Source organism: Petromyzon marinus, chromosome 8 (genome assembly GCF_048934315.1).
Source record: "Petromyzon marinus isolate PM22_M1 ecotype Great Lakes invasive population chromosome 8, UKy_Petmar_22M1.pri1.0, whole genome shotgun sequence".
Lineage (NCBI taxonomy): Eukaryota > Metazoa > Chordata > Hyperoartia > Petromyzontiformes > Petromyzontidae > Petromyzon > Petromyzon marinus.
In genome coordinates, this window is record NC_133674.1 from 19,043,338 (window position 1) to 19,070,259 (window position 26,922).

A 26,922-nucleotide genomic window follows, 5' to 3' on the forward strand; every position below is an offset into this window, starting at 1 on the left:
GAATTATACCGTGCCCAATATTATTCTCTTGCACGTAGCGGTAGCACGGTGTGTGTTATGCACATGCACAGAATGTTCTGTTTTATGCAATGAGACGGCCAGGAGATGACAGAACAGCAATGGGTTCTTGAATTAGTTTGTGCAGAGGCGGTGTTACCCCCTCTCGTGCGTGGGATTTCTCCCGGCACTTTGTTCTCCACCAGCAAGCCAAACACTCATTCATCGAATTTACCAACACATCCCAGTGCAGGGAGCCTCCTGAAAGAGTCATGTGACCCAATTGGGCTCTTTTCGATACACAGAGAACATTATTCATCCACTCAAATGAAAAAAATATATACGGACAAATATTTTCCAGTGCCATTAGACGAGAGCAAACCCCTGGGCGGCCTTCAACTTTCTCAGTCTCATCAGCATGGCGCAGCCTCTTACAGTCAAGCAGACGCTGCTGGGGTCACCAGCGACCGTCCGCTGTTTCGCTCGGGGTGCCAATCACAGGGAAGCATTTTCCTAACGTGGAGAATTGAGGACAGGGCAGGCGTGGGTAACGCTTTCCTTTATGCAGCTTTGCCCCGGCCAAGCGGGGCCATTCCAGTTCAAGCTACAGCAGCGGTTTCCTCGCGGCTCTCAAGTCACCCCGTCACTCCACCTGGCACGCAGCGCGGGTGGCGTGGAAAGCCGATTCTGGATCACGCCGCACAGGTTGTAGATTGTGGATGCCTGTTGTGGGCAGAGCAGGGAAATCTGTTGTTGTTGTTGTACCCTGCCATCACCAAAGCCACGCCGACGGCGAAGTATATTGTCAAGTAACCCCCATGACCTGCGCGGCGTGGGGAGGCCACCATCCATCCTGTCGTGGATTGACAAAAGTGATGTGCATGCACGGAGTGCAACACGTGCGCTTAACTACAATACAACGCAATGTGTCACGTGTGGCTTCGAGAGTCTGTTGATCGATCAACCCTTGCCTCCAAAAGGCCGCTTCACAGGTGTGCCCCCCACCTTCCCCCCGAATCTACCCCCCACCGCCACACTTATGTTGTACGTTAACGTGTGGCAGACACGTGCAGGTGTCACGCCAGCCCTCCGTGGCTCTCTCTCTCTCTCTGTTGTATTCGCAAGAGCACACATGGCGCACGACCGTGAGTCAACTTCAACTGCGCCGCGGAAAGCGTCGACATTCCATTCCATTCCGTCTGCGCGTCGCATCAGATTAGACACATCGGGAAAAAAACCCAGCGAACTCCATGAATACAGCGGGGTGGCGTGTCACGATTGAAAAGCCGAAACGATTTGAAGTGGTTTGAGTGTGCGTTGAACTTCTTTCGCACCGTACGTAGCAAACCGCGCACACACAGAGCAGTTCTAAAGAAACGAGTTTTCATCTCACGTTTACTCTTCTCAGCTGGAAATTCCACATTCACATGGTGGGTAATGAAGAAAACAATTGACTAAGTGCACGTATTAAAATGCCACCATGTACTTTTTTGCGACAATTTTATTTGTGTTCCGCACTTGCATTCCGCTTCTGCACATTCGCGTGACGTCGTGAGATGACGCCACCATTCCAGACACTCGCGGTGTGGTCCATCACCCCGCGAGGAGCGTTCGAGAATGACCTGTGGAAGGTGATGTCACAAAACTACTTCTGAGATGACGTTTTAAGTCCGCCCCTCCACACGTGAGGGTCGGACTCACTCTCCCACAGAGCCACCTTACAGATAAATGTTCCCGATACGGCAGTCAAACGGTCATTGTGATATTTGTAACTTTTTTTTCCAGAATTGTATTTTTGTTGTTGCCAGTTTAAGTAAGCGAGACAAAAAAACAAACGTTTAACATAATGCTGCTTTTGCACAGTCACCGGTGACCATCACCTCGCTCAAGTTGCAAGCCCAGTTTGGCGACGACCAAGGCAGCTAAAGCCTCGTTTCATACTCGCGATGTCAGTGATGCCAACTCGGCTCTCGCTGACCTCTGAACCAACCCAGCCACCCCTCTCACGGCTGCTTATTGCACAGCCAAGCCTTTACACGTGGCTCTAATCACTCGCAAGAGTTTTCATGGGCGGGTTGCTCCAGCCCTCACCTCCTCAGGAAAGGAGCGGTCGGAGGCTGTGATCGTAAAATCAGACGCCGATCTAAAACCGTGGTTCCACCCAAGCCTTGGGAAAAGTCCTTCACCGGATAGCCTTTTAATACATGTTTTTTTTTAAATGTTGCCCTTCTGTCAATAACCTTGGTGTTTGAGATTACATTTCCCACTGGGGAGGGTCAATAGTGGCTGGGGAAGGGAGGGTACAGAGAGGACGGGGGCTAGAGAGATATTTCAAGGTCATTTCTGGATGAAACTTGTAAAGTGAACAGCGGCAGCTCCTAAATTATCCTCGCTACCCTGCCTGGGCTGCTGAATGCCCAATACGAACGCAGGATGCCAACACACACTAATCACGCATCGTCAAGCGCAATTCTCTCCCACTTGGCTACGTTTATTGGGCACGCATGAGGACAAGCGTGCCCTCAAGGCCGACACAGCACACGAACGGGTGGCGTGGCCAACACCGAACACCCCAATTTGGGCTGAGTAGACCTAATTGCTAGCTCAATTCAAGATATATCTAACAATTACAATGAGCAGTGCAGTATCGCTAAATAGACTGCCAGTGTCGATGCACTGCTGGATGAAGGCCTCCCCACACCGTGCCAGTCATGGCTGTTTTACGATACAGAATCAGTGTCTTTATTTAGACTGCAGGAGGAATCCAATGAGCTATGAAGCTCTTTTTCACAGATGTCCAGGAGGGGCGGGTCAGAAAGTTCAAACATACTTTACCTCGCCAGTGAGTGTGGATTGGTGAAGGCGGGGAGCGTACACGTGGTAGTATCGAGGTTCAGCATAATAACATATTTTACTGCTCTGGCCTCTGTTACCCACAACGTAAATCCTCAAATGACACGACGCTTTCCTTTATTTACTACAGGCCTGAGCCCTGACCTCCTCCGAATGACGATGGGGAGTCATGGACATGGCAATAAAAGGGGTGAAAGAGGGCAGCTAAACCACCTCCACCTTCCCCTCAGCCACACCACCACGACCCTTGCCACCCAAACATGAGACATGAGGAACAAGGAACATGTCGCCCTCTCAAAGTCCAGTGTCCTCAAAATGAGCCCGAATGGCTCCCTGGCCTCCAAAACGTCAAACACAGTTCCCACGAATGCACGAAGACAAACCCAGAGGGGTCGTGGCTCACGGTTTGGATTGTAATGTTACTTTTCTTTTCCTCTTTGGGGACACAGTAGCGAAGTAGTTAGCGGCGCCGCGCCACGAGTTTCATTCCCGGCCACGGCTAACGTCAGTGGCGAGTGGCACCTGAACTGGATTCTGAAGCTGCCCCCTTCATTAAGATGGGAGAATTGAGGCGGTGTCTGAGCAAAAAAGACGTGATAAACCGACAAACTCTCATTGTCCAGAGAGCAGGCTTCTGTTGGGAGTGCGTGGATTTAAGTGGATGAAAAAAAACATATTGCGTACACTGTGCAGTGGACGCGAGCAGAGGTTGTTTTTAAACTCTATAGTCAAGGTTTTCCAAGACAACCCTCGATCGTTATGCGATCTCCTTGTCATCCGATGAACTGTTACGATTACTGCGATTTGGCTATGCTATCCAATTCAATGGCAAGAAAGTGGATAAACAACCTAATGCATAAATACATACTTACTCCCTGAGGCTCTTTCCCTTGTGCCCCCTTCACCCCCCCACCCCTCCACTTGTCCGTGCTGAAGATGCGCAAGCGGAGCGCGGCGTCGCGAGCCGGGATGTGCGAGCGAGACGAGGTGGTGGCCATCAACGGCCACCCGTGCGCGGGCCTCACGCACACCCAGGCCATGAACCTGGTGGATGCCGGCGGTGGCTCCCTGGACATCCTTGTGGGCAGGTGCGGGGGGAGGGGAGGCCCGGCGGGGGGGGGGGGGCTCATCATTAACATAACGCTGATATACATTTTTAAGACGAGCGCCCCAACCTAAACCCAACCTACCCCAAAACCTTCGTGAAAGTCTAGAAAATAAAGAGTGAAAGCGGCAACGACTGCGCCACCGCTCCCCACAATACACGCACGCAGCCGACCTAACCCCCTACCCTAACGCGCGGCTCCCGACGCCCCTCGATGCGCGCCCACAGATGCAGGAACCTCGCCGGGGCCGAGGACGGCCACCGTCTGCGTGCGTCCAGCTACCAGGAGCTCACCTCGGCCTCGGACAGCGACGCTTACTTCGGGGAAACGGACAGCGACGCCAACACGGACCCGGGCTGGGCCTCGTCGCACCGCCCGTGGGGCCACCGCCGCAGCCCCCGGTCCTCCCCCACCCAGCAGCAGCAGCAGCAGCAGCCCTCGTTCACCTCGTTCGCCTCCTCGTCCGGCCCCGCGTCCGGCGACACGGGGCTCTACCACGAGGGCGGCGTCGAAGTGTCGGACCTCAGCGAGTACGACTCGACGTCCGAGCTCGTCCACTACCACCACCACCAGCAGCACCAGCAGCAGCAGCACCTGAAGCGGGCGGTGGTGAACGGAACGTCGGGGTCCGGTGGGCACGTCGCGAACGGAAGCGCCGCCCCGCCGAAGCAGAGCTCCCTGCACATCGTCCTCAACGGCGGCCAGGAGGGCGAGGCGGGGGACGGCGAGGGTTCGGGGGGACACGGGGGGGGTGACGTCGCCGCCGACGACGACGCCGCCGCCGCGGCAGGGGCCCCGGCGGCGCAGGACGGGCAGGCGGCGCTGGCCTTCACCCTCAACTTGGCCGTGCGAGGGCCAGGCGGCGCCGCCACCAGGGAGGTGGACCCCCTGCGCAACGTGGCCATCGTGGACGAGGAGGAGCTCATCGCCACGTACAAGGAGAAGGCGAAGCAAGCGCGTGAGTGTGGGAGGGGGGGCGGGCGGGAAGAGGGGGCTGGGGGAGGGGACAGGGAGGTGGACGGGGCCCATGTTCACTGACATGGTCAATATTGTTATTATTTACCCCCCACCAAAAGTTGATTGGGGCGCCACCTTGCCGGGATGTTAACGACCTCGCCTGGTGTACAGGAGGCCGTGGGTTCGATCCCGACCGTGACGCCTGCTCTATATTTGGAGTTTGCACGCTCTCCCCATGCTCGAGTGGATTTTTCTCCGGGTCCTCCGGTTTTCTCCCTCCACATTTATTATCGAAGCCACTCGTTCAGAGTTTTTGGCTGCTGCTATAGATGTCCATGTGATGAGCCACTTCGTTGTTTCATCATTTGTGATGGCCAGGTTGCTTCTAAAAAAGAGCTACTGTACAGCTCAGTGGGCCTTATCTGTTAAAATGTTTTATATATAATGTGAAGGGGGGGTTGGATGGGTGCAGTGGCGTGGTCCATATTCATGGACCAATTAGGTACGTATTTTTGGGATCCCACATTTCATACATTATATTTTTTATATTTATAATTACGTGTGCAGATTAAATTTCATATAAATGCCAAATTTCAGATTCCTAACCATCCTATAACATATTTAGAATTTACATTAGTCTTGATTGTCTGCATATTTTATTATTATTTCGTTATTATTTTCCCAAGATGCCATTTAACTTAGAATACCAATTGGTGTTCTAAAGCATACCAAAAACATTAATATTGTCAACTTTGGATCAGCTTCGTGCTCTTGGTACTCACCAGCAAGCCATAGCTGGTTTTGCAATTATCAAAGAGCATGGATTATCCATAATAGAGGTTTATTTGGGTAAGATCGCTTGTCGTTAAAACCCGCCACCACCCGACACAACTAACTAGTAAGGGTTGTCACGTAAACAGAACGTGGCCAATTCGTCACTAGTACAGTACACCGGTGTGTTGGAGAGCCAAGTCACAACATTTACAATCTGAGTACAGATGTTCCATTTACGTGACAACCCTTACTAGTTGTCTTTGTTGGGTGGTGGCGGGTTTTAACGACGCATTTATATATTTACGCGATCTAACCCAAAAAAACCCCCTCTATTATGGATGATATTGGTCGCGAAAGCCTACCACGTGTTAAGCATGGATTGTACATACACAAATACACAATTACACAAATACACAAGTACACAATTACACAAATACACAATTACACAAATACACAGATACACAAATACGTGCCTTTAACAGACAAACACAACGGATCTCCCCAGCATGCTTTGCAGATCAAGGTGACATTGCCATTGTTACGCCATCTGAACACGCTTTGCCCCAAAGCGTCACACCTGGATGTCAGCCAGCACACACGCCTTGGCGGGCATGTCACAGGATGACATCCAGGCATGAGTAAGGGCTCTCTATTCTTATCCCGTTCTCATATCAATCCCCTGCCGCCATTGCGACAGGGGTGAGCGTTAGCGCCGTTAATTATCGCTGCGATTCGTCTGTGTGTGTGTCTGTGTGCGTGTCTGTGTGCGTGTCTGTGTGTGTGTCTGTGTGCGTGTCTGTGTGTGTGTCTGTGTGCGTGTCTGTATGTGTGTCTGTGTGCGTGTCTGTGTGTGTCTGTGTGCGTGTCTGTATGTGTGTCTGTGTGCGTGTCTGTGTGTGTGTCTGTGTGCGTGTCTCTGTGTGTGTCTGTGTGCGTGTCTGTATGTGTGTCTGCGTGCGTGTCTGTGTGTGTGTCTGTGTGCGTGTCTGTATGTGTGTCTGCGTGCGTGTCTGCGTGCGTGTCTGTGTGCGTGTCTGCATGCGTGTCTGTGTGTGTGTCTGTGTGCGTGTCTGTATGTGTGTCTGTGTGCGTGTCTGTGTGTGTCTGTGTGCGTGTCTGTATGTGTGTCTGTGTGCGTGTCTGTGTGTGTGTCTGTGTGCGTGTCTCTGTGTGTGTCTGTGTGCGTGTCTGTATGTGTGTCTGTGTGCCTGTCTGTGTGTGTGTGTCTGTGTGCGTGTCTGTGTGCGTGTCTGTATGTGTGTCTGCGTGCGTGTCTGTGTGCGTGTCTGTGTGTGTGTCTGTGTGCGTGTCTGTATGTGTGTCTGCGTGCGTGTCTGCGTGCGTGTCTGTGTGCGTGTCTGCATGCGTGTCTGTGTGCGTTTCTGTGTGCGTGTCTGTGTGCGTGTCTGCGTGCGTGTCTGCGTGCATGTCTGTGTGCGTTTCTGTGTGCGTGTCTGTGTGCGTGTCTGTATGTGTGTCTGTGTGTGTGTCTGTGTGCGTGTTTGTGTGCGTGTCTGTGTATCTGAACCGGTCCCGGGCCTCCCCTAGGTCGACTCAGCCTCAAATGAGTACCTGGTGCGGTGTGGTAACATCGCCACTGGGGAGACAAAGGCGGTCGGGCGTGGTGCTGGCCACCCACCCCCTCGTGTACCGTTCCGGCCTTCATAGGTGCCCGTAACAGAACTTACCCCTACAGTCTGTTAAGGCTATATGGGGGATCTTTGTGTCTGTGTGTCTGTATGTGTGTCTGTGTGTGTGTCTGTGTGTCTGTATGTGTGTCTGCGTGTGTCGGGAAGCGGCAGTGTAGCGGTAAGCGCGCTGCGCACGGCCAACACCAGTGACGATTATCTGAACCGGTCCCGGGCCTCCCCTAGGTCGACTCAGCCTCAAATGAGTACCTGGTGCAGCGTATAAAAACATTGCTACTAGGGAGACGAAGGCGGGAGAGCGTGGTATTGGCCATCCACCCCCTCGTGTGCCATGCCGGCCTTCATAGGCACTCGCTAACAGCACTTGCCCCAACCGTCTGTTGAGGCTTCATGGGGGATCTTTGTCTTTGTCTTGCACCATTGTGCGGGAAGTGTATCTCCACCGTGGCGGTTGTGAATTGAACGCCCGCTGAGACCGCCACACTGTCCGCCCGCTCTGCCTGTGACGTACACGCTGCCTGTGACGTACACGCTGCCTGTGACGTGCACGTTGCCTGTGACGTGCACGTTGCCTGTGACGTGCACGCTGCCTGTGACGTGCACGCTGCCTGTGACGTGCACGCTGCTTGTGACGTGCACGCTGCCTGTGACGTGCACGCTGCCTGTGACGTGCACGCTGCCTGTGACGTACACGCTGCATGTGACGTACACGCTGCCCGTGACGTGCACGCGCGTCATTGTGCGACGTCACAGCCCTTGGGGCGATGCACTGCTGGCCTAGGGCCTCCCCAAGCCGTGCGGGCCATGAGGAGCCTGCTTGGTAGCGTAGACGCGGGGTCATAGAAGTTTTACTGTCACGTCAATTGCTTTGACAGGCTTGGCCTCGGCTGATCACAAAGTAGCGCAGCTCCGCAACCGCCAATGGCAGCCCGACATGCACGGTGGTCACCCGTTCCAAGCGCTATCCAGGCTCATACCGGCTTAGCTTCTGGGATCTTCCGAGATCAGGATGATGCCAGGTGATTTGGTCACGGGCTGCATCTTGTCTATGCTGCTTGTGTCACGTTGCTCTGTGTCTGTCAAACTGCTGCGAGGGAATGTGCACTAAACGCCCACTTCATTACTCATTCACGAATGCAATCACTCACATCACACACCAGCACACATACGCGAACGCACACTACAATTCACACACTCTTACTTACACTAACACTCATATGAAGACAAATATCTCCCCTATAGCCTTAGCATTGTGGGGCAAGTGCTGTTAGCTAGCACCTATGAAGGTCGGAACGGCACACGAGCAGGTGTGTGACCAGCGCCTTGGTCTCCTGAGTGGCCATGTTTACACACCGCAGCAGGTACTCATTTGAAGCTGAGCAGACCTACAGGAGGCCAGGACCGGTTCAGACAATCGTCACCGACGTTGGCCGTGGCCGGAAATCGAACGTGGGTCGCCGGATTTCGTAAGCCAACGCGCTAACCGTAATAGCGCTGACTGTAGTAGCTCTAACCGCTGCACCACCGCTCCCCACTCACGCGCAGGACTGAACCGCGGCGAGAGCCTGGTGGAGAAGCAGCAGAAGGAGGTGCGCCGGCGGTGCCAGAACATCGCGCACTCCCTCGCCTCGCCGGTGCCGCGCGCTCCCAGCGCCGACCCCGGCAGCCCCCGCCCGGACTCGCGCGGCATCCTCATGTTCCGCCGGCGCCGGCAGCGCGTCAAGCGCTACACCCTCGTCAGCTACGGCATGGCGTCGGACGGCGAGGGCGGCGAGCCTCCCGGCGCGTCGGGTGAGGACTACGACGAGGACGAGGACGAGGAGGAGGAAGAGGAGGAGGACGAGGAGTGGGCGCGGACCGAGGGGACGGAGGGACGGCCCAACGCGTGGGACGCCGTCTCGTCCGACTGGGAGAGCGCCGGCGCTGAGGGTCACCACGGCAGGGGCGGTCGCGACAGCCTCCCCGAGCTGGGCAAGGGGAAGGGCGCGCTGCTGTTTGAGCGGAGGAGGCAGCGCGTGGAGGAGCTGTCCAGGGAGGAGCGAGCGGCGGAGAGCCGGCGAGAGAAACCCGGAGGAGCGGGAGGAGCGGGCGAGGTGCAGAATCCTGGAAATGATCTCGGCCACGCGGCGGGCGATCAAGCGGACGGTAATTTTAGTTTTTGTTTTCAACGTCATTGTGATCATTTCATCACTCATCATCCATCAACCGTGGGTTATCCACTGCTGTCACCACCACCATCCCTCACGGTCCTGCCATGGCACAATCCATTTCATTCCTGCACTCGCCTTCTCACTCCATTTCCACGGTGGCCATTCTCTCCGGCACGTTCCCTCCTTTAGCAGCCGTTACATTACCACTCTCATCTGTCGACCTTTGCCCCGTCTACTGATGTGCGCTGTCCCAACCGGAGTGTGAATTGAGTTGCTCCTGATCACTTTCTCACTTCGCTCCTCTTCCTACATCTCAGTGCGATTCAGAGCTTGCATCTCTCCATGCTGCATCGCGTATTTTTCATCGTTTGCTTAGCAGATTTTTGGGGGAAAAAGACGGAAAAAAGGGATAGAAAAAAAAGTTACTCAAGAGTTCAAGTGCACTGTTTAGCATGAGGTCAATGTTAAACTTAAAATGCAATGATATATAATGTAACAAAATATAGATTGTTTATATTTATACCTTTTTTCCTTTAAATATACACATAGTGAATCAATGCGTGCACACGCAGAAATTGATTAACTTGTCCATGTGTCTCTCCCACGCGCATGTACATACGCCCGCACACACCCACGTACACACACATGCACGCACGCACGTGCACACACATTCACGCATGCACACACGCATGAATGGACACGCACACACATGTGCGTACACGCACACTCTTACACGTAACGTACACACACACATGTATTCTCACACACGCGTACATGTACGCACACACGCACGCACACGCACGTACACACAGCGCTTCAGGGTGCACCCCCGCACGCCCCCCCCTCGTACAGCCCAGTGCAGCCCCCCCAGTCTCGCACCTTCTCCTCCAGCGTGCAGCTCCCTCCGGCCCCGACCCGGGGTCACGGGGTCAGCGTGACCACGGCGGCGGCGCCCGTGACCATCGCGTTCAACTACTCCGGCCCCGGGGGGGAGCCGGGGCACGCGGCGCAACCCGCCCAGCAGCAGCAGCTGGGTGAGCAGCAGCAGCAGCAGCAGTACGAGCAGCAGCAGCAGCAGTACCAACAGCAGTACGAACAGCAGCAGTACCAACAGCAGCAGTCGGGCGTGCAAAATCGGAGCGCGCGGCCGTTCACCCCCGTGGCGGAGGGGCCCGGCAGCCAGCGCCCGGCCTCGGCGCCGTTCAACCGCGTGAGCTTCTCTCCCAAGCCGCCCCAGCAGCAGCACCATCAGCAGCAGCAGCAGCAGCACCATCAGCAGCAGCATCACCATCAGCAGCTGCAGCCATTGTTATCGTCGCCGGGAGCCGTGGCGGTCAACCGCACCGCCCAGGCGTTCACGGTCTCGGGTCGCGGGGCTCAGGGAGCGGCGGCCGTGGCGGCGATGCCGGCGATGGCGGAGGAAGCGCAGAGGACCTTTGCCCAGCCGGTGGCGTCGGCGGCGCCGCAAAGCTCGGCAGGCGCCGGGGCCGAGGTTCTCCCCTCGAGGGAGCAGAGGATCTCCACGCCGGCGGTGCGCACCGGCGTGCTCCAGGTAGAGGAGCTCGCGGTGGTTGTGGCTGATGGGGTGCATGGGGGTGGGAGGGGAATATGGTTGCCACCAGTCCGAGTTTTGGCATCTCTGTGTTTGGGCGGCAAGGAATTGATTTGTGCCACAATCTGGTACCGGTGTCGTGTTGCGCTTAGTCACAGTTATTCTGCACAGTGTTTGTTGATAGGACTTAGGTTGACTGAGACTTCCGTCCATGTTGGCTCTGTGGACAAGGTGGCCACCTACCCCAGGGCTGGAGCTGAAAATGTCCAAAAGTTTAAACAAAAAGTGAGAATGGGGCCAGGTGAGAAGCCAAGAGAGGGGCTAAGGTGAGAGTTAGCGGTCAGGGTTAGGTGCGGTGGGCTAGTTGGTTCGGTGAGAAGAAGAGTATTCGTGGGCGGTTGGATAATTATGATTAGAGATGGTTTTGGTTAAGGCAAATACGAGTGTCCGGTTGACAAAATTAGCTATGATTATGGGTTGTGGTTAGGACAAGTACGAGCGGCCAGTTGTTTACCTGACTGTGTCCCTCTCTCTCTCTCTCCACCCGTCTCCGCACACAGCAGGCACAAAGACGCCCTAAGCAGCGCCTCTTCTCCATCCCGGAGCCCCCCAAGGAGAAGCAGCGGCCAAACCCGGAGCTGCTCTCCCTGGTGCAGGGTCTGGACGGGCGGCCGGGGTTCGAGTCCGGGCCCGAGGACGACTTCCTGAGCCTCGGGGCCGAGGCGTCCAACTTCCTTCGGTCCGGATCTGGCGTCGCCATGGCCACGACCACCGGCACCGTCGGCGGCGGCGGCGGCGGCGGCGGCGGCGCCAAAGGGAAGACGCCGCCGCCGCCCATCGCTCCCAAGCCGTCGTCGGGTGGCAGCAAGCCGTCGAGCCCTGTGGAGGAGCCCCAGGAGAGCACCCTGTTTCTCCGCCACACACCCTCGCCCTGCCCCCTGCACACGGCCAGCGAGCCGGGCGTCCCGACCCTGCAGGCAATGCGCGACGCCGACGCTCCCCGCCCCGCCGTCGCGCGCGCTTAAATCGACTCGTCGTGCGAGCCTGTTCACCGGGAAGCCGCCGGGAATTCACCGGAAAGTCAGCGGCGCGCCGATGGGGATGGGGTGCGGCGCCGTCCACGGCGTAGCTACCGAGCGTGCAGGCGGTGGAACTGCCACGGGGTTTTGATGGGGTGGAGGGGCTCCAAGTGCCAGGGCTGCCGAGAGGAAAGGGTGTGGGGGATGGAAATTGGACAGGAGGGGGCTCCCACCTCATTCATGGCACCAAAACGCCAATCACGCAACGCCGCTAAACGTGTCAGTGCCACAGCTTGCGCTGTGAATTCACGCAGGGTCCAACAGACAGGATTGCTCTTTGAGTTAACATTTCGATTTCAAGTGGCAATTGTCCCAGTTGTGATATGGATTTGGCCACCTCATGGAGTATATTTTTGTCATAGTTGTAGTTATGTTAGTATAGTATAATGGTACGGGCAAATATTGAAAATGCTCTGGCATCTTTAACAAGTGTTTCTAGAGACTGAGTGTGAAAAGCTTTAATTAGAAATTTGGACTGGTTAAATACTGAAAAAATATATGAATCACCAAACTATGTACCAAACAACCTTCCTAATTACCTACTTACCAAACTTACCAATCTATCAACTGACCCAATTAAATATTTACCTACTCACACATTAAAAGATCGATCAACATAACTACCCACCGACCTGCTTAAAAATCCTGCCACCTGCCTGCCAAATTAATTACCTACCACCTATCTACCCAGTTTAATAATTACCAAGCTAATCACTCAATGACCTGCCTAGCCACCGACCTGCCCGCCTACCTAACCATCAACCCAATTAGCTAACTACCCACTCAACACACCCCAACCTTCCACTTACCTAGCCATCCGCCCACCCCCGACCTCCCTACGCCAATTAACTATTCGCCCGTCCATCAACCCACGAGCGAACCCGGCAAACACGGTCAACCGATAACTGGCGTGCCCTATGCCGTGCCCCCCCCCCCCACCGGCGTGCACCCCCCCCCCTCACCCGTGCCACAGGGTAAAGGCGGGGAGCTGTTTGCGCGTCGCCGCAGCCGCATGGAGAACTACGTGGTGGACAGCCCTCGGCGGGCTCCCACGCCCTCGTCGCCATCCTCGCTGCCCCCGTCCTGGCTGCCCACGTCCACGGTGCGCACGCCACCGCCACCCTCCTGGGGCAAGCAGCAGCAGCAGCAGTACAAGCTGGGCGGCGGCGGCACGGGCGGCAAGGGCAAGAAAGCAACCAAGCCCATGTCGGCCAAGGAGGTGATGCGCCGGCCGGCTTACCAGCTCAAATCGGCCATGTTCGTGTACGACCCGGAGGCGATAGCCCGGCCCTCCCTGCCAACGGCGGCCCCCGGGTCCCGCCCCGCGGCCCCCGTCGCAGCGACGGCCACAGCCGCCTCGGCGATCAGCGCCGTGACGCGGCGAGCGGCGACGCTGCCGTGGGGGCCGGCGCCCGTCTCCGCCCGTGGCGATCCTCGGTCCGTGACTCCCACTCCGAATCCTCTTCCTTCCGCTCCTCCGTCCGCTCCTCCGTCGTCGCTCGGCGCGTTCATGGCGTCGGCGCTACCGACTCCGCCGCCCTCGTGGGGCCACGAGGAGGAGTCCGCGGTGGCATCGGCGGTGTCGCACGTCAGGGCCCCCGGGTTGGCAAAGCCGCGGCCGACGTTCAGCGTGCGTAACCTGGGCCTCCAGCGACAGGTGTGGGGGGCCCTGGCTGAACCCCAGCACTACAATTGAGCACCGCTCATGGAGATGCCCTCATTGGAGAAGAGGGGAGGGAGGCTCGCTCAGCGTGGTAGTGGGAGGGATGTAACGATTCTCCGCGATCGTTACATCCCGCGTAGCTTCCCCACGATCGTTACATCCCGCGTTGCTTCCCCACAATAGTTACATCCCGCGTAGCTTCCCCGCGATCGTTACATCCCGCGTAGCTTCTCCAACATTGTTACATCCTGCTTAGCTAACCCGTAGCGAATTTCAATGAGAAAACGTGAAGCTGCACCACAATTTAGCTACGATATAGTGCCAGCAGCATGAGTTTGTTTGTAAACTTGGGATTGTTATTATTTTTTTAATACTACCTAATTAATGCGGCTTCCGCATTGCACTTAGTTTTCCGGGGTGCGAGTGCACGCCGATAAAAGATATTAGACACATTTGTGTCATTAGTCCGGCCTGCTGGAGTGCTGAAACGCAATGAAGTGCCTCTCGCCTCGGCGTCGCCTTCAATCGACGACCGACACACCGCTCGCAAAAGCGTCGTCACATCTCGGCCTTTTGTTAAAAGTTGCCTTCGACGTACCCAGCTGCACAATCGCGGCCACGCAAAAAGACGAAGCCGTCCGTCGGCGTCTGGGTTTAGGTACGAGAGATAAGGTGGTGGTGGTGGGGGGGGGGGGAGGCGGACCGGGAAAGTCGCTTCACCCCCCCCCGCCCGTATCCACCGATCGCCCCCCAATAATCGCACGGAAAACGAGAGTCCCCCCCTGGTGCTCCCTTCCTTGATGAGAGCGTGGGCTGCCGAAACGTTTCGCGCGCCTCCTGCCTGCCGTCAAAGAGGCCGCGTAGAAATCGAGCAGAAAACGAACGATCGCTCGGCCGCGGTGATATCGGAGAAATCGAAGCGTCGGCATGCAACGCGACCACCGGTTGCTCGGACGCGTCGGCCGTCATCGACGTCGCCATCGTAGAAGTTGTAACGGTTGACCTCGTGAGAGATTCGGTCGCTCCAGGGCCCTGTTGCGTTTGTATTTGGTGTTGGAGGTGGCGGTGGCTGGCAGGGGTAGGTGAACCGTATCAGTTGTGACCTCTTTAGTGCCTTTGGAAAGCAGACATTGGCCACCCACTGTGTGTCAGCTATTAAAAAAACGCAACTGGAGTTTGCAGATTTGAGGAAAATTCTGCTTTCTCGCCATTTACGTACGGCATGATAACTTTTTTTTTTCAGCGGTTGAAATATTTCTTCGTGAATTGTTGAATCTCGTCCCTACGCTTGTGTGTCTCGCGTAGCGTGAGCTACACGCCTTACGAGCGACCGACAACACCAGCGCCCTTTCGATTCGTGAACGTTTCTGTTCTACCGGTGATATAATCACACAGCGGCAGCAGCAGCTGAGATTTTGTGGCTCAAGCCGAGGAGGGTTTATTTTTTATTTGCCCAAGCACAAATTCGATGGGATGTGCCCTCCCCTTGACAGCTGTTCTTTACAAGCAAAAAAGTATATTCTTTAACAACAACAAAAAATTATATATTTTTATAATCGATTCATTGCCAGCCGGGCGAGTGACGCCCAACACGCCTGGTGTGGCACCGCGATGACGATTGGTAAAGAGAGATGACATAATCATTGGCATCGGTGACAATGATGTCATTATGGGGGAGATCGTGACATCATGATGGGGGATAATGATAATGTGTAAATAAAAATATCCGCACACAAAGCTCCAACCACGTGATTTTAGTGCAGGGATTTAAAGGAATGTATTTATGCAAATGATGTGCACATTTTAATGCGAGTTTTCAAATAATATCAGTCAGAACAGTAATAGATTGAGTAATTGATTGTTTGAATTATTGGCTGGTTGCTGGAGCTCTACATGAATTTTCGTCTTTAACTTCGTGTGTTCCCCTCTATCACCAGAAGCGTGTGCCCACGTGGAGAGGGTAAAGTTTGTGGACTTGTTCCTTAGATAGATAACAACAATAACAACACAGTACTGTACCTACATTTTATACAGCTCCCGGAATGTAACCAATTGTCTCCGCAGGTAAACCCGCGCGCGTGTTATCCTTTGATCGGGATGTCAATTAAGTTTAAAATATAGATCATGGGATATCATTACAGTAGTGTTATTCTTACCATCATTATCAGGTGTGTTATGGGTAAGCTCCCCCCCCCCCTTCGTTATCCATGGCTAAAGATATCGAATTCACCTGTTACAAACCGCATCGCATGCAAGTGAGCTCGAGAATTGATCTTAATCGATGGGTTGAAGCATCGTTATCCCCTTAATCGTTCACATCCCAACTAGCCTGTCACTTGTTTTATGTCAGCAGTAGTGGATGTTCCCCCCCCCCCCCCCCCCGTGTTTAACGACAATCATTTCTCAATTTTACAAATTGGGACCTCTCAATCGTGTAGCCGTTTTCATGAAGTGAGTTTTTACAGTATATACACCACCATGGCGAATAAATCAGCTGTTTTCAAATCTCGTCGGAACTACGCATGTGCCTGAACACATTCGATCTCAGAAGCGGAGCAGAGGCTTGAACCCGTTGAGTGGTCTCAAGGGCGGCCACCACGAGGGGGCTTGCCAGGTGTTGTAGGCACGGGATTGTGAGGTGGGCAGGAGGCGGTAGTGATGAGGGTCAACCCCCTGCTGTGCACGCTGGGTGGTCTTTTCCCCGGTTTGTTCAGTTCCCCACGTGAAGGCAAACTCTCAGCGATGGGAACTGGCCAAAACATCGCAATGCCGGACCTTCCTGAAGAAGTCTTGAGACTCATCATCATCGTTATCTCGCTGATCACTGACTGAGCAGTATTAGCCGCGCTACTCGAGTGAGCGCATGGCTCACTTGCCATACGCTAGAGAGAGAGAGATCACCTCGCTGTGGTCAGTAAAAAGAGGAACCACCTTTTTGAGGCTGAATTGCTTGGTTAAAAGTCAGTGGTAGTTATGTTTAATATGCATATGCCAGGTCCCGCCGTACGAATGTGAAATGTCTTTCTCTGGCCAAGCATACACTGCAGAGATGAACGCCATTGAACGTTTATTACGGCATGAAGATGATGACGTGACGGCGTTATGCTTTTTTAATCGCTATTAACCACCCGCTCGCAAATATTCTTAACAAGTTGTGCACGGCTTATCTCTAGAGACTGCCAGATATTTCCGCTGCGTAGCCCCCCGTTAGCTGCGAGCACGACACCAGCGTGCATTTTGCTTCTCGTTTAGAACACGCTTGCAAACTGCTTCCCTTCCTAAAGAGCAGCGCTAGGCAGGAACGCAGCCCCGCTATGCCTCCCCCGCGTTGTCCGCTAACTTTTCCCCGCGATCCCCATTATCCAGTGGTTCTCAACCGGGGGCGCGTGGGCCCCTGGGGGTACGTGGCAATGTCCCAGGAGGTACGTGAGGTCATTTATAAATGCGTGAAATTATATCGTACGTGAGAGTCATTGGTGAATAATCACGTATGAATCTGCCAATATAAAATTACTACGTTTAAGTTAAAATTTACATGGTAACCTAGAACTATATAAAATACATTTCTAAACTGACTGATCGTAAATAATGTGGTTACCAAGAGTATCCAGTGATCGCGAACGAATTTATCGCTTTGCGTGCAGAGTATCCGTTAATTTTTTGTTTTATTCGCAGTTAGGATACTCCACAAAATGGGCAATTTATTAAAATATTGACGTCCATCATTAATTAATTTCTCTGAACCATGTTGGGTCAGGCAAGGGGGGTAACTCGGTTGAAACTAAATTCAACAATCGGTATAGCACAGTAGCCAACAAATAGTTGAGAACCACTGGCCATGAACCGTTACAGGTCGGACGGACGAGGGTCGAAGGCTGTGAAGGAAGGCAATAGTTTGTGCGCCGGGCGAGCGGAGGTTTGAGCGAAGGTTGAAAGGTTCACGTTGCGAACGCGTGCTGGGTGCGCGGTGATGGCGCGCTTTGTGCACAAGGGGTTCGGGAACGCGACGAGCGTGAGTGGAGCAGTGGGGGGGGGGGGGGGGTAAAAATGCTGCCACTGTGAACACCAGAAACTAAAAGTGACCGAAACGTTATGGGGAGGAGGGGTTGGCAGGTTTTGGGGGCACACTCACCGATGCTTACCCCAAGCTCAGTCGCCAGTGAACGCCACCGCTGACCCATAACCAGTACTAGCCCTCTTTCTGATCCAAAATTCCATGCATTCAAGACAACCAGCCACTAGTGTTATCTTTGCCGCTGGCCTTAACGCTAACTCAAACCTTAGCCATCAAGCCAACCAGCGAGTAGTGGTAACCCTACCCTTAATTCTTACCAGCCATCCAATCAGTCACTACTAGTGAGCCATCCCACACAGAGGCTAATACGACCCCTAACCTCGCCTCCGGATCTTTTCCCCTTTTCACTTTTTGTTCACTTTGCAGTTTTGACGTTCACAGCTCACAGCTGAATTTAATGAGGTCACTGCTCATCAGCTGATGTCTCCGCCACTCACTAATTCGGTCCCCAAGGCTGCCGCTGTCAGTGCGATGGTCTTTGTGGCCACTCATAGCCACGAAGCCAAACACTACTGCTCTTAGAATAAGCCTGTGTCTTACGGAACATATACACAAGACCAAATCACTCTATGTGCCCAATGTAGTCCAAGTTCAGGGTTGAGCCTGGTTATGGATGGGTGACCACCACGGCTTGCCAGGTGTTGTAGACGTCGCCACCTGTGCATCGCTGTCAAGGGGAAACCTCTAAGTCGTTCCGGGACTTTAAAAGTCCAGGTTTTTGTAATTTGAATAGTAATACTAATACGCCACTCAAGACAATTAATTTACATGCAGAGTAGTTCGTATCTTTTACAGTCTTGAGATATTATTCTTCCCATCATGTTGCCACGGTGGCGAGATGTTAACTACCTCGCCTGATATGCAGGAGGTTGTGGGTTTGAGCCCTACTCCGACGCCTGCTGTATATTTGGAGTTTTCGTGTCTCTCTCCCCGTGGTCGCGTTGATATTCTCCGGGTCCTCAGTTTTTTCCCCTCCACATTTAGAATAAACATCAGGCGTTGAGAGTATTTGGCTGCTGTACATTTCCACGTGATAGGCCACATTGAGCTATCATTTGTGATAGCCAGGTCACTTCTGAAAAAGAGCTACGTAGCTCCGTGGACCCTTAACTGGTAAAATAAAATAAAAATTGTTTAGTTTTAACATGACAGTGCTGAGCGTCATGACCCTCGCACGCGTGGGGGTTTTCCTCCGGGTTCTCCGTTTTCGCCCCTCGTTGAAGGGATTAGCCAAGCATCCCAACAAACTCGGTGAGGCTTTCCCGCGTGAAGAATTGGCAATATTGTTGTAATTATTGTCATCGCGTTATCGTTTCGGGCCTAGAGATGCTACGGTGTTAAAATTGAGAGGCATCTCTGTTGTGTCAGTCGGCGCTAATATTTAATGTAGGCGGATTGGGCCCTGGGCTAATTTTAAATGTAGGCTAATTGGGAGTTTCAGGGAAGTGAAATACCATGTATAGATTTGGTATTTTTTTATTATAAAGCAGCGTTTACATAATGTATTCAGGACGTGAATGCAATGACCGATGTGTAGAGTTTGGCCACATCGGACTCTGTACGGAATGCACTCTGTGGGTGCAGCGGGCAGTGTCTGTTCGGGGCTCCGGGTTTGAGAGGCAACAAAGTCCGCTTCGGGTTTTCTGGTTTCGGGTGATGACGCATGCGGCGGCTGGTGGATTCATTGATAATTGGAACACGAAGGCGCCGCGGTGGTGAGATGTTTAACTACCTCGCCTGGTTTGCAGGAGTGCTTGGGTTTGATCCCGACCCTGACGCCTGCTGCTGTATATTGGGAGTTTGCATTGTTCTCCCAGTTGTCGCGTGGATTTTTCTCCATATCCTCTGGCTGCTATAAATTGTCACACGATGATAAGCAGCTTCGTTTAGCTATAATTTGTGGCCAGATGGCTTCTGAAAAATAACTATATAGCTCAGTGGGCTTTACCTGGTAAAATAAAAAATATAGTTTAAATTTCGATTTAAAGCTTTCGTGAGCACAGGGATTCATATTATTGGTTCTTTCGGTAAAGTCACGTAGAAGGGAAATAATGAAATAATACAAATTAAACATAAAACATAATAAAAGAACCAAGAATATAGTTTAAGTAGTAAATATTGAACCAGTTCTGGGCTCCCACAGGACCAGTTCTCTATGGCCCTCTACACGAGCCGGTAGATCTCTGTGCGAGTCCTATGGACCTCTACGTGAGTTGGTAGATCTCTGTGCGAGTCCTATGGGCCTCTACGTGAGCCGGTAGATCTCTGTGCGAGTCCTATGGGCCTCTACGTGAGCCGGTAGATCTCTGTGCGAGTCCTATGGGCCTCTACGTGAGCCGGTAGATCTCTGTGCGAGTCCTATGGGCCTCTACGTGAGCCGGTAGATCTCTGTGCGAGTCCTATGGGCCTCTACGAGAAGCCACTCGCCAGCGCATTCCAGTTGCTCAACGGAGCCACCTGTCACGCGTTGCCACCTCATACTGGAAAAACCCGAGACGGACTCTGTTGCCCCCTCTACCCGGAGCGTTGAACCGCCCCTCGGGAGAGAGTGGAAGTGAGATGTTTGGTAATTGAGGCACAGGGAAGCTGGTGCCCAAAGCGAAGATGAAAGTCGGCTCGCCTGCAGAGGCTGAGACGCAGAGAGACCCGGCACGGGAGCTGGCACAAGGGGCGATGAGCTTGCTGGGTTCGATGGAAGTTGTGATGTTTCCTTTTTTAGGAGAGAAGAAGTGTAACGGATTTCTTGGATCTGTCTGCATGCGCGCTTCACAATAATCCCGTTCTGTGCTTCCCACGCTTTATTGGCATCGGCCGTGTGACTTAAAAAAAAAACCACTTCGACGATAACGTGCGGCCGTCTTGTCGGTCCACTGCCGGACGAAGGCCCCCCCCCCACCCACAGACGCCTTCGGTCGTGGGGAGTTGCTGCCTCGCAATGGGACGTTCACGAGTTCAAGCCCTAGTTGGGAGGTTGACTGCGCCCATACTCCCTTCGGGGGGCCGTTAAAATAAGAACCACGTCGTGTGGAGATGTCAACAGTGCTCGGTTGTGCTTGGCAGAGACTCACCCCCGTGCCAAAGGAATGGATAATGTCCACCACTGGCTCATGACTGAGTTGATTCATCCAGTCTAAATTAAGATTGTGATTGTGATTCCGTAAATAGGTGATGAGCGTAGCCTCGACGCTCGTGTTGGGCTCTTGGCGTGGCTGCACGGCGCTGGTCAGCGTGGAATTCACAAAGAGGAAGGTTCAGGATCAGTTCTCAAATAATTCACCACTGATGTTAGCCATGAACGGGGATCAGACCCGAAGTCACCAGGTTCATAGCGCCACTGCTCCAGCCTCATAAAAACGCATTGCTACCTTGTAACTCTATGAAGGAATAACTGGGCTCTGTAATCATACAAAGTAGTTCAGTAACATTTGCTCCTCAATAACGAAACAACTCACTTGCTTTTTAAAATGGAACCCGCGATTTATTATTATTCAATCTGTCGTCCCCAGTCTGAGATTTCGTATAAATCAATACTTGAATATTGATTATTCAGGTCTCCATTTAAGTCAATTGGTAGCCCATGTGAGTATATGGGTCTCTACGACATGACACAGGTAACACCGTCTCATCTCACCGATCGTGCTATCGAAACAAGAGTAAATCATGATCGTTAATAGAAGCACAACACCCACCCACACACCCCTTGAGATTTAATCATTTTTTTAGAATCAGGGTCACGATTTGACTCAAAAATCGTTTTTAGTTTTTTTCACCTTGTGGTGACCGTCTCGTTTGTATTGTTTCTCGTTCATTGTCCAGTTGATCGAGTTCCATCAGCACAAATGCATTCTCAGCATATCGTTTGCATATAACGTGCGCAAGCAACTACTTTACGCACGCTTGGCGTGAGCGAGAATCGATTAATTTACGTACAAAGACCTGCTTGTAGGTCATTGTACTCGCAGCACTGAGCCGGAACCGCTGGGTACCCTGGGTTCCAATCCAGGTTCCAGCCACCTCTGAGTTTAAACATAGCAAGTTGATGGCCTCGGCCCGGTCGCCAATGACTACGCGAAGGAGACCATGGCATCAACGTTAAATTTGACTAATTCTCAGGCTGAGTATTGAAAAATATCCGTGTCATCGCCACGTGCGATAAACGTTACTCCTCGCCGGCAGAGTGGACGGGAGAGTGCCGCCCTCTGCTGTGTGAGCCGGAGGTCGCTCAAAAGCCATCTCGGAGGTAGCTCTTCGACGTCCACTTCCGTGGACCATTCCCCAGCACGGAGGGTGGCACTGGCTTGTAACGTTTGTCCCACGACGTAACACCAATAATGCAATGGGGGATACAATTGGTGGAATTCCTTTAATTTACTTTTGTAAATAATAGTAATGATCTGTATTCATTTAAACTGCTGCACTGAATCCAAGGAAGTGATTTACAGTTGTTGTCCTCTGTCGTAGGTGGGAGCTGGTTCCTCGCGCTGCCTGTTCCCTTATCTCAGCAGTCTGCGAACAGAACATGACAGATTTTGAGCACGCGCACACAGGGTCAAGGATAATGCATTTATTTGCATTTACAAGTTACTACTGCAGCCCAGTGTCGGCCAATGCGACAACTCTGATTACAATCACAGCTGGGTGCAATAATTCGTTAAAAAGTTTCAACGGATATTTTTTTTTATTAATAAAAACGAATTATCCATATTCTTTCCCTCCCGATTGACAGTTAAAAAAGGCCACATTTTCACTTTGAATTCACCTGCTAACTCGTTATATAATTGCACGGAAGAAGCCACCCCAAGGCGTTGTTGTTGTAACGATGTTCCAGAGCCGCTTTCTCCAGCTACGATCTCCGACTTTCTCTCACCTGCTCACACGTCTCTCTTCTCCGAAGAGGGGCCATAATAATAACACGAGTAGCAACGATGATAGATTATTATATTTATTCGTGTGTGTGTGTGTGTGGCGTAACGATTCGCCCTCATTGCGATGACAACGAAACGTCGCTATTCGGGACGGCCATTTGAGCCACGCGTTTATTCGGTTGCATTGCGGTGAATTTGTCTGCCTTCTCTCTGGTTGCTTACTCGCACAAGGCTCGGTAGTAATCGACAACTCGATGCCTCGCTGCAACCCGATTATTACGAGTGGTATTTTTTTATTTAAATTAAGCAACGGAGGCCGTTCACGACGGCGGCGGAGGGGGCGCGTTGTCATCCCGTGCGCAATGCGTTTGTTATTCTATATATAACAAAAAAAACACAGCAGGAATTTCGAAGAAAAAAAGGTGCTGTGTGAATGTCAAGACGCCGTACACACACAGTAGGATCGTTCGTTTAACGGAGAGAAAGAGGCGGTCGGTCATAGGCGGAGGGGAACAAAAACGGAAATCTGGAGCCTGGATTTGAACGGGTACAAGGGATCCATACTCTTTGGTTCTATTCGGTAAAGTCACGTAAAAAACAACAACAAATAAAAAAAATTCACGACGTTTCGGCCACAACACAAGTGGCCTTCATCAGGTGAAGGGATCAGACTGTCTAGACGACAGAGCTGGAGTGAACACAGCCAAGCTCAGACCGCGACCTTTAAGCTGTGTGAGAGGAAGCAGAGCGCCTTGACAAAGGAATTAGCATAAAAATTAGCATTTAATTGGCGGACTTAGCATGATGAACGATGTACAGGGGGGGAACATGTGCAGACCGGCGAGGGGGGGAGGGGAGTTTACATATTGATGGTGTGAAAAGGGAATTTAAGCAGCTGCGAAAGTTTGGGATACCACTACTTGAAAAAATATACTGTACCATTGAAAATTAGTTTAATGTTTGGTTTGATTCAGAACATCTTTCCAATGGTTGCTTAATTTGAAACCATCCTCTCAGTTGAAATTGTGTCTGTGTTTGTAAATCTGAATTGCCTCGTGAACAAATCTCTGATAAAAACCCGTGGGTTTGCAAAGAACCTTGGTATCGGAGAAAACTATATCGTGATCACCCACAGTGTTGTAACAGTGATCAGCTACGGCAGAAGAATTCGTTCTGTCGTGTTTTAAATCTGATTTGTGCTCGCGAATTCGGTCAGAGACATGTCGTTTCGTCTCCCCGATATAGCAGTCACCACAGGTGCAGATCAATTTGTAAACTCCGGGGTACTGTAAGTCAGGAATGACATCCTTCACGGAAGGGATCAGGTCACGGATTTTGTGTACTGTATTGAACCGGACCAGGATCTTGTGTTTGTTTAGAATTTTGGAGATCTTTTTAGTAACGCCTGCTATATATGGTAGGGAGTCTACAGCAGCACGGACGACTGGGCACTCTGATTCCACGCGAATTCCGCAGTCCGCAACTCGACGCGAAATTGACACACGCTGGGCAAACGTAAACAAAAAAAACCCGACGCAACGTCTTGCGCGGCCGCCTTCTAATGAACGCGTCGCGACCCTGCCTCTCAACACGGGGAAGGCACGAACACCCTTCACACCCTTCCCAGCGTCTGCTGTCTCGCTGCTGTCCACCGGATACTGTCGCTGCTTTCCTGTGCCTCCCTGTATGTGTGTCTGCGCGCGCGAGTTATTCTGTGAGCGCCACTCGCCCACCGCTGTCTCCGTTCAGCACCTTCTCACCGTCTTCTTTACCACCCCCCCCCCCCCCTTGGATGATGACGTCGATGATGTTGGGTGGATTTGTTGTTGTTGTTCTCCTCTCTTTCGCATTAAATCTGCTCTCCTTGATTTCAACCCTTGCTCGACTGTCTTCTTATTCTTTACCCTGCGCGACGTGGGATGCACGCGAACGTCGCCCATGCACGGACTCGCGGTTTTGCGATACACGCGGGGAGCGGGTTTTGATTTGTCCCCCTGTGACTGGCGATTGATGCATCGGGTGTCCATCGTGACCCGTTACAAAACAGGCCCGAATGCGGACGGGATTTCATGAGGTCTCTCGGAAACTAAGCGAGGTTGAGGCCAAGGTTTTGCCACCTCCTGAGGTTAATTGAAAAAAAAACATCTTGCGTGGACATCAACGGGGAGAAGAATGTCTGACAATACCGGAAGAGGGTAGAACTGCATGCCAATTTGCATCGTCTCGAGTGGCGTATTATCATAATTGTTGCGCAACTGCCAAGAGCCGGGACTTTAAATCTTCTGGGAAGACTTACGCATTTCTCCGGACAGCTGCCTTAACAAGGGGGTGGGTGTCCCGTGAACTCCGGGACAGGTGGCAAAGCCTAGCTGAGGCTGATTAGTGCATGGGGGATATCAGGAGATGCCAGTGGAGCAGTGTTTTTGTGAATCTATCTGTGCAGAGCTTTTGGCGTTACCCTCCTCCGTTGCATGAGTTGTCTTCCGGGTACTCAGTTTTCCTCCAACGTGAAGCCAAACACTCAGCAACGGAAGTGGCCCACAATCTAAAACACACTAACCTCCTATAAGAGTGTGGGACTCGGTGAGGCTTTGCTAAATAAATAAACAAAGCGCATTTTAATTCATAGCATTATTTTCATTTCTCTGTTAGCTGGTGAAATTCCATCAAATTGACATACCTATCGTCAAAATGTAACACCTTGAAAACGGTAGTAATGTGAGGCTCACAAATATATCCCAGTAAAATATACTGCAGCCCCATTCGCCATTCTACCGATGCATGAATGCCTCTCAATGCCGCGTCGGTCATGGGGGTTGTTTGACCATACTTCACCACACTGGTCCGTCCGGATGAGTGAAGGGAGATGAGGCGGGCGCCTAGGATCGGCTCCGATCTCACTGAGCCGTTGCATTTGGCCTTGGCAGGCAGCTGACCTCGTGTCGCAGGGCTCCTGAACAAAACCACGTGGCACCGCCCGTGAACTGACATTATTATTGCGACCTCGCGTACCGAAACCATGGAGGTCAGAATGAGATCCCCAAGCTCCTAGTACGGGTGATCCCAGCGCGGCTAACTCACCCATTCCCTTATTCATCTTCCTACAGTATCGTGTATCCGTCTGTGCATCTGGCGCGTCCCTGTAATGAGGCCAAACGCAGAGTCGCCAGCTCGGATAGACCCAGGGTGACGTAACGACTCCGAGCTGATTCACTCCCTCCTAGGGCCGGAGATTCGCAGCGCTTCTCGTGGAATGCTGCTGCTGCGGTCACGTGAACTTATTACGGCACTCATTTACAATCGTCGGATCTTACGCGCCGCGTTTTGGAAGCGTGCGTCATAATCTTAAGAATAAATCTTAATCAATGGACCGTCCCGCGCCACATTTGCAAGAAGCCATAGCCATTTGTCTGTTTGACGCAGAGAACAATGCAGCCCGACTGGCCTGATAATCTCAATCACTCTTTGTTTTAGGCTACACGACCTGCGTATTGGGGTGTGGGCAATGCCGGATTAAGCGAGTGCGGGGCCTGTAGCATATGTTATAAAGGGGCCCTAAAAAAAACACATACATTGTTTACTTGCATAGTAAATTGTATTGTTTTCATTTGCTATAGAGCCAGATTAAACCTTAAACACCCAGTCGTTCATAAAAGTCGAAGGCGGTAGAGTACTATAGTAATAGAGCAAGTGCAGAAACACTGAACCAGAATTGATAGCTTGAAAGCATTTCTCGTGGGGCCCATCAAAGTGCGGGACCCGTAGCATTTGGTACGTTTGCTACTAGGATCATTATAATCCGACACTGGGTGTGGGGGCGGAGTGGTTAGTGCATTGCGCCACGAACCCAGCGGACCTGAGTTTGATTCCTGGCCAAAGTTAAGGTCAGTGGGGAGTGACATTTTAAGTGGTCCTGGGGCGACTCAATACGCTCCCTTCTCCAACCCGACCAGCGTGGTGAAGTATGGTCAACAGCCCCGATAACCAACACATTGTGGAAAGGCTTTCATTCAGCCGTGGATTGACAGAGAGTTAAACATTATCGCATTACATATGTATTTATAAAAAGCCAAAGTGGGCCCGTGCTCAATTGAGCCCTGGGTGGCACTTATATTTCCATTTATAACCATGATTTAGTGGTGGAAGTTCCACATTCCCGTGGTGTGACTGAGTACATCCACAGCTGTTGATTTTCCACGATG

General features: G+C 52.4%; 1 protein-coding gene across 2 annotated transcripts in view; it reads left to right on the top strand.

Annotated features, from left to right (window-relative positions):
* LOC116940337 (synaptopodin 2-like protein) overlaps positions 1–26,922 on the top strand; it is a 53,467-nt gene that overhangs the window by 16,725 nt on the left and 9,820 nt on the right. For both annotated transcript variants that reach the window (XR_004402533.2, XM_032950033.2), the window contains exons 2-7: positions 3,787–3,938; positions 4,184–4,914; positions 8,882–9,481; positions 10,299–11,038; positions 11,599–12,015; positions 13,091–13,336. Coding sequence is in view for 1 of the 2 variants with exons in the window: in XM_032950033.2 (XP_032805924.2) it covers positions 3,787–3,938; positions 4,184–4,914; positions 8,882–9,481; positions 10,299–11,038; positions 11,599–12,015; positions 13,091–13,336 (2,886 nt within the window). In the remaining variant the exon portion in view is untranslated. The remainder of the gene's footprint in view (positions 1–3,786; positions 3,939–4,183; positions 4,915–8,881; positions 9,482–10,298; positions 11,039–11,598; positions 12,016–13,090; positions 13,337–26,922) is intronic.